General features: G+C 35.5%; 1 protein-coding gene across 1 annotated transcript; it reads right to left on the reverse strand.

Moving 5' to 3' along the window:
- Positions 1-3224: 3224 nt before the first annotated feature.
- LOC135970966 (all-trans-retinol dehydrogenase [NAD(+)] ADH1B) lies at positions 3225-17956 on the reverse strand. The gene is made up of 9 exons (XM_065545263.1): positions 17868-17956; positions 14517-14618; positions 13798-13936; positions 11971-12058; positions 11654-11873; positions 9591-9851; positions 7009-7144; positions 6289-6427; positions 3225-3503 (listed from the first exon to the last, which is right to left on the reverse strand). The coding sequence occupies exons 1-9, from the start codon at positions 17883-17885 to the stop codon at positions 3479-3481; spliced, it is 1128 nt and encodes a 375-aa protein (XP_065401335.1). The 5' UTR covers positions 17886-17956; the 3' UTR covers positions 3225-3478.
- Between the last annotated feature and the right edge of the window lie 569 nt (positions 17957-18525).

Below are 18525 nucleotides of genomic sequence, written 5' to 3' on the forward strand. Positions count from 1 at the left end.
CCTGCAACAGAAGACAACCAAGATCATTAGACACGTGGAGTGATTCTAGCTTTGTAATAGGAAAGATAGAAACATAGCAAAGAAAATAGAAGTTGGAAGAAATAATCCATGAAGTGAAAAAATACAAAATCTTTTTAAAAGCTATTAATATTTGCAAAAAGATATGATATACATGAAAGAAGACTATAATATCATAAAAATCTCTTGAGAATTGAGGCCCAGTGCGGTGACTCACGCCTGTAATCCCAGCACTTTGGGAGGCCGAGGTGAGCAGATCACAAGGTCAGGAGATCGAGACCATCCCGGCAAACACGGTGAAACCCCGTCTCTACTAAAAATAAAAAATAAAAATAAATAAATAAAAAAAAAATTAGCCTGCCGTGGTGGTGGGCGCCTGTAGTCCCAGCTACTCTGGAGGCTGAGGCGGGAAAATGGCGTGAACCAGGGAGGCGGAGCTTGCAGTGAGCGGAGATCGCGCCACTGCACTCCAGCCTGGGGGACAGAGTGAGACACCTTCTGAAAAAAATAAAATAAATAAAATAAAATAAATAAAGAAAAAAAAAAGAAAAAATCAATTTATAAGCCACTTGGGAGATAAAAGGCAAAATCCAGGACTACCCAGGTAACTCTAAGAGCTTGTTTGCATTAATGTTGCAAGTCTGATAGCCAAAAATCTATTTGACCTTGTAATAATTTCATGTTTAATAGCTCCAAAAGTTTTCTATTAAGGCCTATGAGAATTTTCTTACATCCAGACTTATATGTTTGCCATTGATAATCCTAGGTTCCTGAATGATCCAGTAAGAAAAACATTTCTATGACTCTATGAGCAATATCATCCCAAGGCTTTAGAGGTGGCTGTGATAGTTTATATTATTTTGACGTTTATTTGGTCAGAAATATTTTTAAGTAATTAAAATCTCCATTACAATACCTTTAAATTATTTCACAATTACATATACATGTTGGCAGCTAGAATCTTTCATTACTGTTTCTTTATAAGGTAAAAAAGTAATACAATCATAAATCTCATCATAACTGACAATATTGATGTGAAGCTCCTACAAATGATTAAAGAATGTGATTGACATTCTTGAAGAAATTGTTAAAGAAAGTTGATTGTCCTGCCTCTATTCAAGACTTTCAAAAATAGTCTGTAAAGAAATTACATAATTTTGTTCAAATTGTTATGATTCAAAAGTTAACTTTAGTTCTTCAACTCTTCAGATCCAGTTTCTCAGGGGAACAGCCTGTTTCACACATTTCTATGTCTCCCTGCTCATATGAACCTATATACTAATAAATAGGAATTTTAATTTGTTTTGTTTTGTCTTCCACAAAAATTGGATCATATAATAACACATTATTCTGTACCTTGCTTTTTATACTTTCTGATGCATCATAGTAATTTTTCCAGATTTTTAGATACAATTTTTTTTTTTTTGAAATGAGGACTTGCTTTGTTGCCCAAGCTGTAGTGCGATGGTGCCATCATGGCTCACTGCAACCTGTGCCTCCTGGCTCCAGCGATCCTCCCACCTCAGCCTCCCAAGTAACTGGGACTACAATTATGTGCCACTATGCCTGGCTAATTTTTGTGTTTTTTTTGTAGAGACAGGTTTTTGCCATGTTGCCCAGGCTGGTCTAGAACTCTTGAGCTCAAGTGATCCACCTGCCTTGGCCTCCCAAAGCACTGGGGTTACAGGTATGAGCCACCATGCCCAGTCCCCTATTTTTTTTTTTTATAAGATCAACTTACCATTCAAAATAAGGAGTTATCATCATTCCTTATTCTGTCAGTCAGACAGTTTAAAAATTTTTGTTTCTTCTGCAAGTAAGGCTATAGCTAATGGCCTTGTTTCTATATTCTTATACACAAGTATAATTACAGAGTTGATTCTCAAGTGTGATATTGCTTGGACTATGTATGTTTAAAATTTTAATAAAAATCACAAATTGTTTGTCAGAAACCTATGACAATGCACATTTCTACCAACCGTGTAAGCTAATAGGTAAGCAGTAATATCTCATTTTGCTTTATTTTTTTTTGACCACTTCCAAGGCTCAGTGCCATTTAATATACTATTTTGCCATTTTAATTTCCTCCTCCATGAATTTCCATCATTGTTCATTTTCCTCTTCGGTTGTCTATTTTTAGATGAAAAACACCAGGATTTGGGAAATATCTTTTTTTTGGTCATATATATGAAAACATTTTTTCCTTGTCTATATTTTTAAATTATTTTTTAATACCAGAATTTAAATTTTTCTCCATGCTCAGAATTTCATTTCAAATATGTTCATGATATTATTGAAGTCAACCAACAACTTTATTTGTTTTCATATATCATGAGAAGTCAAAGAATCAAAGCAATATATTCTCACAACCATGCACATTTTCTCCCTGTCTTCTTCATTCCTGTGTCTGTCACTCTCATAATCCTGTTTCAGCACCTATGAAGGCACTTCTGTGCATACTTGATTACAGACCTAGCCAATAATTTCTACACTGGAATATATATACATATTTTATGTAGGTGTTTGTGCCATTTCTCAGTTACCAATTTTACATTCTGAGTTCACAACATTTGCCACCCCATCTCTACACTTAAAGCCACCATATAGCTTTTAATTACTTTATATGCATTTTCAGTCATCATCTAAATAATCATTTATAGCCATAAACTAATACTATTTAGTCAAGGAAGTACTTGCGTGAGCAAAAATTACAGATTTCTTGAACATGATTCCAGGAATAGTTCAGTTTTTACAATTAGTAATTGAGCCTTTGTCATATGAAGCAAGAAATCTGCCATTATTTTAAAAAATCAATTGTACATCAACCATAAAGAAATAGTATAAAAGCCATAAAAACACTACCCTTTATTGCAGTAAAATGTGGGACATTTTATATGAGTTACCAAGAAATTTCTTGTATTTAGAACTCTTGGACCTTCACTACTTGTAAAGATGAGTCTATCCTTTACCTTACCATAGCTTTTACCCTAGGGATTTGGTACATTTTATTTAAAAAAGGAAAATGCCGACAGTGAAAATTGAGATAGAAGTAGGAGATTTCAAGCACAGTGGCCCAGCAGGTGTGTGTTCAGGGCAAGTGAAGGTTCCCTTCCACTAGGTTCAATGACTAAAGATTATGAAGATACCAAAAATGCAAGAAGTCACAGGAAATATTTTTCCTCAATGGCAAAGATGACACAGTAGAATGGTTAAGAAGGACGGTTTATTGGCTTCAATTTCCCAGCTGATGTTCAACACTTTATTTAATTCTCATTTGAATTTTAAATTTTTGCTTGAAAAATAATTTCCCATCAATTTCCATTTCTTTAGAAAGCCCCTATGTGTAATTTATTGAATACATCTCTGAAGAGCAGAATTATGATATTTCCCAGCTGTTGCTCCAGATCATGCAGGGTAGAGGAGGCTGAAGACTGCTACAAGGGAAGGCATCTCTATTGCCTCAAAACGTCAGGACGGTACGGATACTGCAATAGGAAAGAAGAGACTTGTTAACATTTAGACAACCCACATGCTTCCACGTGAGAGTCCATGGAGCATCTGAGTTGTCTTAGTGAAAATCTGTCTGTGATCCCAGCTACGCTATTTATACATTTGGTTCCAGTCAAAGGAAGTTCATCCTTTTTGGTTTTCTCTTGTTTTTTATTTTTTTATTTTTATTTATTCTCTAATCTTAATCTCACTCACAACATTCTGAATATGCCTGTCATTTAGACTTCAATTCTACATTAGCATCTTCAAAAAATCATTTTTGCATGCCCATGTCCCTAGTGTAATAAGGAATATAAAACAACACTAGATAATAACTTGCAGTAAGTTCTTACTATTTGTCACTTTCTTTCTGCATTTTCTTAAACTTTAACCTAAACATCAACACTAGGAGGTAGGTTTCCATATTATTTCTGTTTTAGAGATTATAAAAACTGAGACTTAGAAAGATTTATAACTTGCTCTGGTAGCACATCTAGTATGGAGTGTTGGGATTCAAACCCAAATACAAATTTGCAAAAATCATAAGATGATGGATAACTTGCCTGAAAGAACTGATAATTTAACAAAGTTAAGACCATGCTGGAAATTTAAAAGACCTTTGATACAGAGATGTTTAAGGATTCTTAGAAGTAGAGAATAAAGTCGATTTGTATTAATTCTAAGATTCTTCATTCTTGTGAAGATTACAAATGGAACATTTACACTAGAACTAATGCCCTTTCTATAAACCAACTTCTCATGAATAAATATTTTTAGAAAATGGTAGTTTTTGTGACTCTTTAATAACTTTAATTTTTAACATATATATGTATATGCATATGCATATATGAGAAAAATATATGCACATAATTCAGAGAATGCAAGACAGCAGAAAGAAGAAAGTAAAACTAATCCATAATTTCCCAACCTATAAATAATAATTCTCAATGTTTTCCTGAATTTCTATGAACTTTTTCTAGAAATATATGCATGTTTTACTGTTTTTGATGAAAATTTGAGACATTGCATATACAATATATACAATTTATATTCTTCATTAAATGAGCCTGAGATTACATCATGAGAATTTCCCAATGAAGTCATTTCTTTTTGGTGGTTTCATTCATTTCTAATAGATGACTGGAATTTATGAATTTATTTTCCTTGTGTTGAACTTTAGAATGTTTCTAAAGTTCTAACGAGTAAACATATATGTATATTTGAATAGTTGATTATTTCTGTAGAATAGATTTCTAGAAATGGAATTGCTGGGGCAAATGATTCAGTTATTTTTTTAAGGGTTTCTCATACATATTACCAAATTGCTTTTCCAGAAGTATGTATCAATTACTACTGAAAGTACATGAAAGTGCCCAACTCACCTTATTCTTTCCAATATTCAATATTACAATTTTAAATCTTTGCTTATTGATAAGATTAATTATATTTACATATGCATATTACTATATGACATTCTCATAAAATGAATTTACGCATGCTTCATGACTTCTTATGTTGCTCAACACTGTCCTCTGGTTTTGTTCATCTCTATATTTGCCATCATCTTTTCAATCTTATGATGATGATCCCAATGATGATATTGACAATGATAACTAACCTTAGATGACTACTGTTTTCCATATGTACACGCGCTTTTGAGGGACAGTGTGGTTCAATAGAAAGTGAATAGATTTGCTGATAACAAGATCTACTTTTGAATCCTGGCTCTCCTTACTACCACTTCATGATTTTGGCAAAGTCATGTCTTTTCGGTGTCTCAGTTTCTCTTCCCTAAGATAGTGAGATAGAGACTGACACTGAGCACTATTTGGAAATCACATGAGATAATGCAGGTAAGATACTTAGTAGAACAGCTGGTGGTCTGTGAGTGCTAGTTTCCTTCCTTCCTCAAGAATGTTGTCAGTTAAAGTATCTAGTATAATGATTGTGTGAATGTCAAAGAAATACTATTTAGAGTTGAAAATCTCATGAAAATAAGTGTGGGATAGCAGAAAAATCTCAGACTCTGGACTAGAAGACAAAGGTTAGATATAACTGCTTGTTTCCAGTTGTGCCTCATGTAAATGCAGGTGACAAAATGCATTTTATTAGCTGGTTGTAACTGTTAAATGTTCGAGATAGGAAATAGAATTGGCTTATTTTTCTAAACTTCAGAGAAAATGTACGACAAACATTTAAAATAGTGCTTAGTACTCTTCTCTTTTATGATAACTTATATTGGTAAAAAAAGTTTTCTTAAACTACAAAAGAAAAAGAGAAAAACTAGTATTATCTACCTAGAAAACAATCCCAATGTACTTCCACCTACTCCTGCAATGAAATTGTCGAAGACGTCCTGAAAATTATTTAAATATGCAGACACTTAGTGTCAGCTTTACATAGGTAGAAGGATAAGGATTCAAAGTCACCATGTTATAGTTATGGTTGTTTAAATAGACTTATTTTTTGTGGGTTTTTTTTTTTTGTTTTTGTTTTTGTTTTTTGGCAAATGTGAGTGTTCTCTTTTAAGGAAGGCTGAGTGGCTCAGATCATTCAGATTTGCAGTAATCAACATAATTTGACTTCAGCAGAATAGGAAATGCAAAGCAACTGGTTTTAGCTTCTCACAGTATGATCCTACAAGTGCTCCATGCAAAGACTGAACAGGTAATGGAGAACCAAGAGACTATTTTTTCTCATCCTTCCACCTTTTTCATTCTCTGCTAGACAATCCCCTGTGGTAGAAAAAAAAGCAAAACAGAAAACTAACTTAAACTCTACCTTTTCCCAGAGCGAAGCAGGTCAAAGCCTTCATTTATTTTTTCAAAAGGTAAGACATGGGTTATTAATGCGTCCAGTGAAAACTTCTTAGCCATAAAATCAGCCACAAGTTTTGGGATACCTTCTCTACTCTTAAAGCCTGAAAAGAAGACAGTATCATTGTTGATTCGACCAGGGTCAGTAGAAGAATTGAAGAAATTTTCCATATAAATGCAAGTTTAGAAAAGGTGCTGCATTCCAGACTGCTATAACTGAGGATAAGAAGAGATAGAGTACTTCAATATGCTTTTACAGTGCCTTGACGTAAAACAAATCACAGATAAACAAAGTTTCTTAGTTCTTTGGTCTCTCACATAGAAATAATAGTACAGATGTTTATGCCCAAAATTGAGGAACAAATTTATCGGTTGTCTAAATTTGGGCGTAGATATGAAATATTGTTGTAGATTTCCATGTTCTACTAAAAATGTCCATGCCTTACACAGTCACAAGTACAAAAACAGATGGAGATGAAAGATTTTGGGTTATGGTGACAACAGAAAAGTTTATATGGGGACCTTCTGTCTGCATTAGTTCCATATCTAGTTGATTTGGAGACTGTAGATAGAAAAGGAATTTTAATTTATTTTTGATTTGTTTTCAAAACCTTGACTTGTCAGTTGTAGAAGTGGAGATATATTGATGTTAATGAGAATTTGGCACTTGAGCCCAACTACATACCACCATAAACAGCCCCCTTCCAGGTGCGTCCAGTCAGTAGCAGCATAGGGTTTATTGAGAGGTTCTGGGAATCAGGAGGTACCCCTACGATGACGCTTGTGCCACATGCCTCATGACAACATAACAGGGAAGCCATCTGGAATAAAGTGAATATTTGGCATCTTTAACATGGAGTTGCATAGTTTTTACTCATAATGCACAATATCACGTAATAGGCTTAACTGGATTGTGAGTGTGTAGAGGAAAGAGATTATGTCTTTTGCTCCTTAATTCCCCTTTTCTGAATAGGATAGTGCTTTGGATTTAGGAAATGCCCAGAAAGTGTTTTTTTTTAATGAAAGAATGGATGAATAAATTGGAGTGCATTTAATTCTTCCTAATAAAGGAATAAGGAGGCAGACATCATTATAAACATACATAAAGCATAAAATTTCATCATCACATAATTCTCAGGTGATCTGTGAATTGGTTAAATCATTTTTCATTGATTTATTACATAGGTATTTTGAACCCAGTACTTTCTTTTTTTTTTTTTTTGAGACGGAGTCTCACTCTGTCGCCCGGGCTGGAGTACAGTGGCCGGATCTCAGCTCACTGCAAGCTCCGCCTCCCGGGTTTACGTCATTCTCCTGCCTCAGCCTCCCGAGTAGCTGGGACTATAGGAACCCAGTACTTTCAACCAGATATTTTGACGGTGAACAAGATAAATGATTACATCACTGAAATTTGTCTCTTGTCCATTTGATGGTCTCCTTCTTAAGTGGATTCCTATTCTACTGTCCATTTCTCAAATGGACATGTTTTAAATATTGTTTTATTACTTCCCTAAATACATACTGGTTTTACATTAAAATACACTGATTATTTGGAAACCTCAAGAGACAGTTCAGAAAATGTTTTCCAGTCAGCTTTTGGAACACGTTCTGTAGTTAGAAAATGGTTTAGGATCCCTGTAGTATATAATGATTAGTTCTTTGATTTTGGATTCTGACCTTTGGAAGACCACACATCCTCAGAACATGTGGCTGTCAGACATTTGGTATCTTGAGATAAAGATATGGTACGTTCGAGTTCCACATGAGAAAATGGATGAAAATATGGAAATAGAGTATAAAGAGAAAAGCTGTAGCCCTGGAAAAAATTGAATTCTTTTGACATTTTATTCCTCTGTGGCATCTGTCCCAGGTCATGGCTGCCGAGAGCTTTGATCTTAGGGTGCCACTCCCTGTTACCCACACTGCTGGACCTTCTAGAAAACCTCAGCAATGGAAATTTGTTGGTTTCTGGAGACTTTTTGAGTAGGATTCTAGAGAATTCTGGGTAGGTGAAATATAGCTAAGATGTGTTTCCCATTGCAATTGATATTTGTAACTGTTTGGAAGAAATACCATGTAATAAGCCAAAGATGATGTAAGCACTGCAAGATTGGAAATAGTATTTCATATCAATAATGCCAACTGAGGCTGGGTGTGGTGGCTCGTGCCTATACTCTCAGCACTTTTGGAGGCTGAGGTAGGAGAATCGCTTGAGTCCCGGGGGTTGAGGCTGCAGCGAGTTATAATTATGCCACTGCGCTTCAGCCTAGCTGACAGAGTGAGACCCTGTCTCAAAAAAAAAAAAAAAAAAAAAAGACAGCTGATATTTATCGGGAGTTTACCATATGACAGGCAGCACTGCGCTAAGTATATCACATGCGTTGTCTCATGTAATCTATAAGCAATGCTATGAGATGCATAGCTTTTAAACTTTGGGGGATGGTAAGGTCTACTGACTTTTCTTTTTTTCTATTTTCTTTCCTTTTTTTTTTTTTTGAGACGGAGTTTCACTATGTCATCCGGGCTGGAGTACAATGGTGCGATCTTGGCTCACTGCAACCTCCGCCTCCTGGGTTCAAGTGATTGTCTTGCCTCAGCCTCCGGAGTAGCTGGGATTGCAGGTATGTGCTACACCACCATACCTGGCTAATTTTTGTATTTTTAGTAGAGACTGTTGACTTTTCAAAGTATTCAGTCCAACTAGTATTGGGTACTAGCTATGTGCCAGGCACTGTCCCGTTTATGTGATAAAATACAGTGATGTCTCAAAGCAGTCAATTTCCTTAGGGCATATTGTTGTTAATAAAACAGCAGTTGGCCTAAAATTGCTCATTTCTTTTGGCCAAATACTAACATGTTAAAAATTTGGAATTTATTAAGAACATATGCAAAATTATTGAGCCATTTTTTTTAAGAATGTGGGAGAAAAATGGAACATTTCAATTTGAGAACAGAATTTGTATTATTTATGTTTACTTGAACTTACAGTTTTAAACTAAAAATTAATAAAGTAAATCTGTAAATGCTCAGTTAAGAAAAACAAGCCCTTTGCTTTTCCTCTAGAGGAAATATGACTTGAGACAGGTTTGCATAGTTGATGGAAGAAAAGATTTCCCATAACAAAAATTAAACAATCAGGTAACAGATGATGGGAAATTTCCATTCATCATTAAAAATATCCTTTATACATAAAACTTATATTTTGCTGCCTAAATGCATCTTCCAGGTTGCAGAGACAGAAATCTCAGGGCATATCATGGTACATACCATGGTATCAAGCCGACCGATGACTTCAAACGAAAAATCCACACCTCCATCAGTCATTTCCTTTAGCACCTCCTGGATGGGTTTCTTGTAGTCTTGAGGGTTGATGCATTCAGTGGCACCCAACTCTTTGGCCTTTGCAAATTTGTCCTTGTTGATGTCCACCGCAATGATTCTGGCTGCTCCAGCTGCTTTACAGCCCATAACAGCAGATAGGCCGACCCCTCCCAGGCCAAACACAGCACAGACAGAGCCTGGGGTGACCTATGTTTTCAGAAAATGCAAAAATGAATTATGTTTGTTAGAAATTGCTTAAGCTTTATAAAGTGCCATGCCTACGTGTTTATCAAGAGCTACTCAGACTCTTCTGTCCAACCTTTTATCAAAATCTCTTCTGACTTCGGTTGCTTTATTTTTAAATTCAAGGGGATGAACTAGTTGAGTGGTTGTCAAACTGATGCATATTAGATTCTTCTGGGGAGCTTTACAAACTATCCCACTGTCCAGGTCACAGCCCATGTCAATTAAATGAGAATCTCTGCAGGTGGAACTCAGTTCCCAGGTGACTCCAATGGGAAGGTCAGGCTGGGAACCAGGGGACTGGATGATCTTTGAGATCCAGATGGCAGTGATTACAATCTTGAAGGGACTCTCGATGCTGAAATCCCATGATAGTTAGCTTCAATATCTCATACATACACCAAGGCAATATTTGGAAAATAAAATTAGTGGAAAAGGCTACTCCAGGAGACTGAAAAATATTCCACTTAAACCCTCAGTAATTAACGCCTTGGTTCATTTATGTTCAGTAGTTGTGACAAGTATATCCCTGCTTTAAAAATACACTAGCGAACAACACAGCAATGAAACATTTGTCTATATGTCAATAATAAATACAATCTACTGTTATGAGTAGCCTCATCTTCTGTCTTGGGTAGGCTCTCTTTGACCACCTGCTAGCACGGATGAGGCAACTGAACAAGATACTAAGTGCTAAAGTCAGAAATTTAGAAAAGATGCCTTCTGAATTTTTTTTTTGGTTGGCTAGTGGTTATATATTAAACCTAGTCTCCCACAGTCAGTCTTCATTGTGCGTAACATGCTTTCCTGTCCCAAGTAATCTCATCCTTATATTCCCTTAAGGGTGTCTATTCACTCATTCATTCACCAAGTGTTATTCATACTATGCGGACAACACCATTTTCTACTTTACTTAGAAAAATACAAGACTTATGACTGTGATTTTAAAACACTAATAATTACATATTGCGAGCTAAGATTCAGCAGGAGATTTGAAAAAGATATCTTAATCTCAGCTCTCATATTAAAAAGATATTTTAGTCTCAGCACTGAGACTTTGGGCATATATCTTTGTAACTCTGGACCTTGCTTTCATAAAATAAAGCATACTACTAGATTTTCAGCCTACTCAGATGAGGAGCCTTTAAAGAATTTCTGCTTGAAATTTACCACTTCTGAAATATATGTGTGTGTTCATGGCAGGGGAGTTCGTTTTAGCAGTGAAATCCCATAATGAGTGAATTACGCATCACTGAAGCTTCATTACTTTCCGTCTAAGAATCCAGAGTGGGTGAGCCTTGGTTTGGAAGTGCATCAGGTAAGGTTTTGGACTCTACTGTTGCTCCTAATTCTGGGAGTAGAGGATCCACAGACTAGATGCTCCTCAAGGGCAAACGCTTATTTCATTTACTTTTGCTATCTCAGAACCTAGCAGAAACCCTGGTGCCTGAGGCTTGTATAGGTGCTCTCTAATTGTTGAATGAATTACTACATGAGTTCTCAGGCCTAAAATTTCATGCTCCCATAAACAGCAAATTCAGAGGAAAAATTATTGTAAACGACATCTTTACTCTTAACAACTTTTTATCTGCAATAAATTGATGAAATTTCTAGCATGCGCTCTCAATTCTTTCTGGGTCATTTTTGTACTCATAATCGACACTTCAAGTCTACAAAAATAATCTATGATTCTTGCAAGCAATTGCTTCACTTTTTTTCCTGACAGTCTGCAAGTAAGCAGTTTTCTTATCCATTGTCATTCCCACCTTGGCAACATTAACTGCAGACCCATAACCAGTCGAAAATCCACAGCCAATGAGGCAGACTTTCTCCAGGGGCGAGGCTGCATCAATTTTGGCCACTGCATTCTCATCCACCACCGTGTACTGGGAGAAGGTGCTGGTGCCAACGAAGTGGTGAATGGGCTTCCCCCTGCAGGTGAATCTCCTGGTGCCATCCTGCAGGGTCCCCCGAGGATTGCTCAGACTGGGCAGTGCAATATACAGACACACAAAGGCTTGAGACAGGATTATAACTAATGTGCAAACTCAAAGTCTGTGTAAAGAGAGCATCAGAAACCTACTCATTTTTCACACAGTAGTTGCCTTCTGGGCTTTTACAAACTCTGCATTTTCCACACTGAGGAGTAAAGAGCGGGATGACTTTATCACCTGGAGAGGAATAAAACAAGTTCTTCTTAAATTTCTATGCAGGAATTAATACAGCAAAAACTTAAAGCTCAGGTGTATTGATTAGAAGCATGTTTCTTTAACAGTCTTTAAGGATTAGAGTTCAATCATAATTATGTCATTTTTCAATGCCTGCCACAGCATTGTTTTCAGTTTGGGTTTATAAGTGCCTGAGGATTCCTAAAGAGAAAACACAAATGTGGGGGATCCCACAGATTAAAAAAATTGCTTCCTCTGTATTAATAGTTAACTTTTATGCAGTGTACTGATTTCTCCTGTAGGCTTTGCAAATATCATTTTATTTAAACTTTAATTAAATCTTAAATATTCTTACTATAAATACAAATTTTAGTTGAAAGTCATCTATTATAGGGCCCGTAGATATTGGGAAGATCTGGTATTTTGTAAAATATTGATTTAAAATACTTACGAGAATTTTGAACCAATTCTTGGCTTTTCAAAGTGATTGTGCTTATCTTTTTTATGAAATGAATGCTTTAAAAAAATTCTAGGTTTTTTTTTTTCTCCAGAAAAGCTAACAAAAATGAGACAAAGAAGAATTCCAGAAATTTCTCTGAAAGCTTCAGCCCTTCACAAGAAGTGAGGCACTTTCTTTTAGGATAAGAATTGACTTACAAATATTTTTAGCTGATAATTTGTGAATTATCTACTTTTCCTGTTGTGGTGGAGGGAGTAGGGGTAAAAAGTAAGGCTGTCATTTTGTTGTTAATTTATTTCTAGCTAAAAGAAATAGAGCTAAAACCTAATTTGGACAGTTTATTTTATTATTTTCTGTTCACAGTTTAAATTGGTATTTGGTAAGGGGGCAGGGTGAATCTACAGGCTAAAGTGATTTTTAAGAATTAAATATAATTTTTATTTTCAATCACCTATGCTATACATTCCACATGGTCAAGAAAAATGGTTGGTGCATTAACATTTTATAGGTAAAGTTTATGTGAAAATGATAGTATGGCAATGTCCTAGTTATTAACCCTTTGCTTCTAAAAGTATTTATATTAATACGTAAGATTAGGGTAAAATAAATATTGAAGATAAAATAATTAGTAATCTGTAACCAGTTGCATTTAAGCATGGCTAAAGGTAATAAGGCAGATATTGTTGATGGCGGGACGTTTCCTTCTATGTTTCTTTCATTTCCTTTCACCTAGCCTGTTTCATTGACTCCATGCTCAGGAAGAGAGACCATGTTGGAAAAGGAAACTGGTGAAGGAGCAGCATAGGTCACCTAAGAAAAGGTCATGTTTATTCAGCCGTAACCACGCAGCCTCCATTTTGTGAACTCAGCACTGAACAGTTTCTATATTTAAGTTTTTTCCCTCCTCCCGTTTCTACTTCTGTCTAGGCCCTGACAGAAGACAGTGTCCAGCAACACTAACACGGAAGTTACTAGATTATGAATGCCACACTGGTAGGCACTGTGTCCCTTTTGATCCTCACGTATATCCAGGCTCTAACCTGGTGCCTGGCGTCTAGTAGATACTCAGTACACAATGGTTGAAGGGTAGAATACATGCGTGCCTGAAGACATACATGCTTGAGTCAGGCAGGCAGAGAGGGAAAGAGGAAACCCCTGAAGTCCTGGCTGCGCGGTGACCTTCTGCAAGCCCTTCTGTCTCTCGTTGCCTCGGTTTCCTCATCCAGGCTGGGAAATCCTGGGATGGTCAACCAAGCGTGTTCCCTGAGTGTGAATCCTGTACCTGGTTTGACTGTAGTCACCCCTTCTCCAACACTTTCCACGATGCCGGCTGCCTCATGGCCTAAAATCGCAGGAAGGGGGCTCACCAGGTTGCCACTAACCACGTGGTCATCTGTGCGACAGATTCCTACAGCCACCATCTACAGAATAAAGAGAAGATGTTCAGATTCAGAAAAGATTGTAACTAGATAAATTTAACATACCCAAATTCCTGAAATTGTGCTTCTAAAATATATTCAAGGGTTTTGCTAATACTCCCTACTAATCCTAAATATGAAAGATTCGGTTTATCCTCAAGGTTATTCAGTCTAAAACCCGTCTCTACCTTCCCTTCTTGAATTAAACAATTTAGAATAATCTGAAATATTTAAGTCTTATACAAGAATGCACGCTTTAAAAAACAGAAGTAGAAATAGCAAGGTAACACTTGGAAAATAATGTTAATTGATTTTGAAGTCCTGATAAATATCCTTTGGAATTTTTTTCTGTACAAACATATAAATTCTTTTGTATTTTACTGGAATTATACTGTATGTACTCTTTGATCACTTTTTAAACATTTAAAATTTATATTTATACCTTTCCTTGACAACAAATGTAATTGTATTTTCTGGATGATCATATAAGATATGCCTCTTAGTGGATTTTTTGATGTTTCCATTTGAATATTCTCTGAGTTTTTAAAATGTAAAATGAAATACAAATGGCAAAATACTTCACCTTAATGCGAACTTCATAAGCCTTAGGAGGTGCAACCTCCACATCCTCAATGGAAAAGGGTTTCTTTACCTCCCATAGCACAGCTGCTTTGCATTTGATTACCTAGAAAATCAAACAGAGAGATGGTACCAGTGTTTTCCCACTCTTGAAGTCAGAAATTGTGTCTTTTCATCTTTGTACATGTAATATTGGGTCCCATGTCTGGTACCTAACAAGTGCTCCATGGAAATGAAGTACTCTGGTTTATAAAGAGAATAAAAGTATCTTTTTAAAAAGCAATAACATAAGGAAAGCTAAACAAAGTATCATAAGACATTGAGAAAAACGGAATATATTTATTTAGGCCATTTTTATGCTGTTGTATTTTTCTCTGAAGGTGTTTATTCCTGATATTTCCTAATGCTGTCCTGAAAATGCTTGTTTACCCACAACTGTTGGCTGATACATGAAGTTAGAAATCACCTTTATTTTGCTGACAGAGTCAGTATCTGTCTCCATAACATAAACTGCTTTCTTGCTCAATTTTCTGCTTAGGCCAAAAGGATCTGACTCTATAAGAACAGTTATATGGGTTTACCTTCCTGCGTACGATGATGTTTCTTTCTCTCCCTATTTGCTTATTGTCCTCTTTTAATTTTCTCTCTCCACCACTTCTGTGTGCTACTTGTTTCCTACTCATTTGAAACTTATCTTTGGCAGCCTGTTTTGTAACCTAATTTATGTGTAGAGACTCTTTCCAGCTTAGATTTGAGCCAAATATTATAGAGATTAGAGTTGGTGGTATGTGTGTGTGTGCGCGCACGTATGTGTGTATAGACTCAGACCCACACATGTATATTTTAAAACTGGAGAAACAGTGTGTTTGAATTTCTGTCTAGCAGAGGTTATCCATAGATGTTCTTAAAAAGAAAGTTCAGCATATATTTCTAGTGCTTGGCAGTATACTGTAAAAACCATCTTCACTGTGGTAAAGCATGTCTAGTTTGCAGAGCCCTTTCTAGAAAGAATCAACATAATTGCAAATATAATTAAAAATTCAATTGAGATTTATTTTTCTGCCAATTCATTTTCATTATTTATTTGTCAAATTTTTCAACTTTGTCGGATGTTCAACATGGTCAATGCCAAAATAAATATCAGAATACTTAGACAGAAGGTACTAATAGTAGGAAGTTTCTTATTATTAGGTGCTTATGATGTGACAGGCGCATTGTGGCTTGTGCTGGGTAAATTATATGCATTATTTTTATTTTAAAATTAATTCATTGATTGATTTTTAATTTCAATAGGTTTTGGGGTACAGGTGGTTTTTGGTTACATGGATAAGTTCTTTTGCGATGATTTCTGAGATTTTGGTGCACCCCTCACCCGAGCAGTGTAGACTGAACCCAATATGTAGTCTTTTATCTCTCATTCCCCCTACTGCCATTTTCCCTCAGTCCCCAAAGTTCCTTATATCATTCTTATCCTTTATGTCCTCACAGTTTAGCTACCACTTTTAAGTGAGAACATTGGATATTTGGTGTTCCATTCCTGAGTTACTTCACTTAGAATAACTGCCTCCAGCTCCATCCAAGTTGCTGCAAAGGCCGTTATTTCGTCTGTTTTACAGCTGAGTAGTATTCCGTGGTGTACATGTACCACATTTTGTTTATCCACTTGTTAGTTGATGGGCATTTAGGTTGATTCCATATTTTTGCAATTGCAAATTGTGCTGCCATAAACAATGAGCATTATTTTTAAACCTGACAAGGCTGCTACCAGGACAGTACTATTGAATTATTGGCTTATTTTACAGCTGAAATAATTGAGAATCAAATGACTCAGTGATTGATTAATTTTCCCAAAGTCTGAAAGCTGGCTGTATAGAGAATAACAATTAATCTAGCCTCACATTTTCAGTACTCTGTGATGTTAAAAAGTTAGCAAAAAGTTAAATAGCAATAATAATGATAGTGGCTAATATTTATTTAAATTTTAATATTTAATAGTGGCTAATATTTAATCATGTACCAGATATGATTCTAAGTGCTTTACAGTATTCATTTAATTCTCAAAACTACTTCATGAAAGAGATGTTAGTATTGTCACCATTTAGCATTTGAGGGAAACAAAATGCAGGATGGGTAAACACAAATGAAATGCTGTCAAAAAGCTAAGTTACTGATGTTGCACCCAAGAGGGGAGGATTGTCTATTTCATCAGTTATTATTTTCATTAATACAGTTGGTTTATACTTTTGCTCTATGAACTCATTATTTTAAGTTGAGTTTGGTAAATTTGAATTTTCTTTATTTTAGTAATTTTCTATTAGGAATGTAAATATTAATTAGTAATAAATGGAAGTAAAGTGAGGTGGACTAAGAACACTAACAATGGGCTATTTGTGATTTCCAGCCGGTCTTATTGATATGAGCCTGTTTGTCACACAACGTAGAGAGAAGCCTCAGAACCTTTAAATTGAATTATCATGGTGAGATATTTTACTGTGTGGTACACTCCTAACACAACAAATGACTGGAAATAGTTGCACAGGTTTATGTAATGAAACAATTAAAAAATATCAATTGATTATGTTGAATGACCACATGCACCTGTAAACTCATTGAACAAATAAGCGCACATTTATAGAAGAAAAAAACAAATATCTGTATTCCTAGTGCTAAGTGATTCAAATTGTATTATTATTCAGATTGTATTATTAATTTTCTGTGAAACCATATTAACTTTTATATGGGGAAGATGCTGTTCCATAGGATTTTTGTGGAAATTTCCGGAATTGTATCATAATGGACCCCTTTTAATCAGAATTTGTATGTTGATGTCTTGCTTAACCTTAATGATTCTAATGCTGTGAGATCAAAGAGCATTTTGTAAGATATTTTATAGTAAGGTTGAAGGATATTTCAGTGTTCTGAATCAAATTCTTCTCATCAAACTTCTGTCAGACAACTTTCTTGTGTTCATAAAAATATGAATACAAATAATAACACATTTGAATTATAGTGTCTTATTATAAAGATAACTTGCAATTAAAGACTTTTCTAACTTTAGATTTACAAATCAGTCATTAGTTTGGAATAAACTATCATATTTGCAAATTTATTTAATGTAGGAAATAAAGACTTAATAGATACAGGTTTTATACATTCCTGTTGAAGATATTTAAGAATAGCTTATTTCCACTGCAGTTCAGTATACATTACATATTGAGGTGTATATTGCATATCATATTTCAGTGTATCATTTCTAATTTAGATAATAATTTTAAATTATTCATCAAATACTGTATTCCTTTCTTTGTTATATTGATGAGAATATATTACCAACAGTAATATATTTTTTGCTTACTTTTCCTGCTGTGCTCATGTTGTTTCTGTCTTCTCTGCAGACCAGGAGACTGGTGAGTCTTTGTGGATTTCTTCTCTGCTTGAGTGCATGAAGCAGATATATTGCACAGATATTTATTTTGTTGCTTGTGTAACATCCAATTCCAATTCCACATGTGACCGATGTCTTTAAGCCACACCCATTGGATTATTCTCAGACTGTCAAAACAAAGAAAAGGGTACTGAACCAGCCATCAAAATATTGACTTCCAAATTCCAGATAAGATTTTGTTTTCATTAGGTTAAATATTAAGTTAAGGTGATAAATTGTAATCACTTTCTCTTTTCCTCACTCTCCCCCCAGCCTCTGGAATTCCTTGTTTCTCTTCTCTCAATCCCACATTGGTCGTTTTGCCTTGTATGCTCTTTGTCTGCACTAAGCTGCAACTTTGAATCCACATGGGGCGGCTAGGAAGGAAGAGGAGTAAGGAAACAGGAAAAACGAAGTAGGGCAGAGAGAGCACCCTGGTTGTCTTTACACAGAGAATCAGACTCCCAATTAGTCACAGCAAAGGGGATCACTGTGCCTGGCAATTCTGCTCCACTCAAAACTAGTAAGTATGGACTGAACCCCTCCCTGTGTCAGGCACTAAGTTGGGTCCAGTGGAGTAGCAGTGATG

The sequence above is a fragment of the Macaca fascicularis genome, chromosome 5 (genome assembly GCF_037993035.2).
Source record: "Macaca fascicularis isolate 582-1 chromosome 5, T2T-MFA8v1.1".
Taxonomy (NCBI): Eukaryota; Metazoa; Chordata; class Mammalia; order Primates; family Cercopithecidae; genus Macaca; species Macaca fascicularis.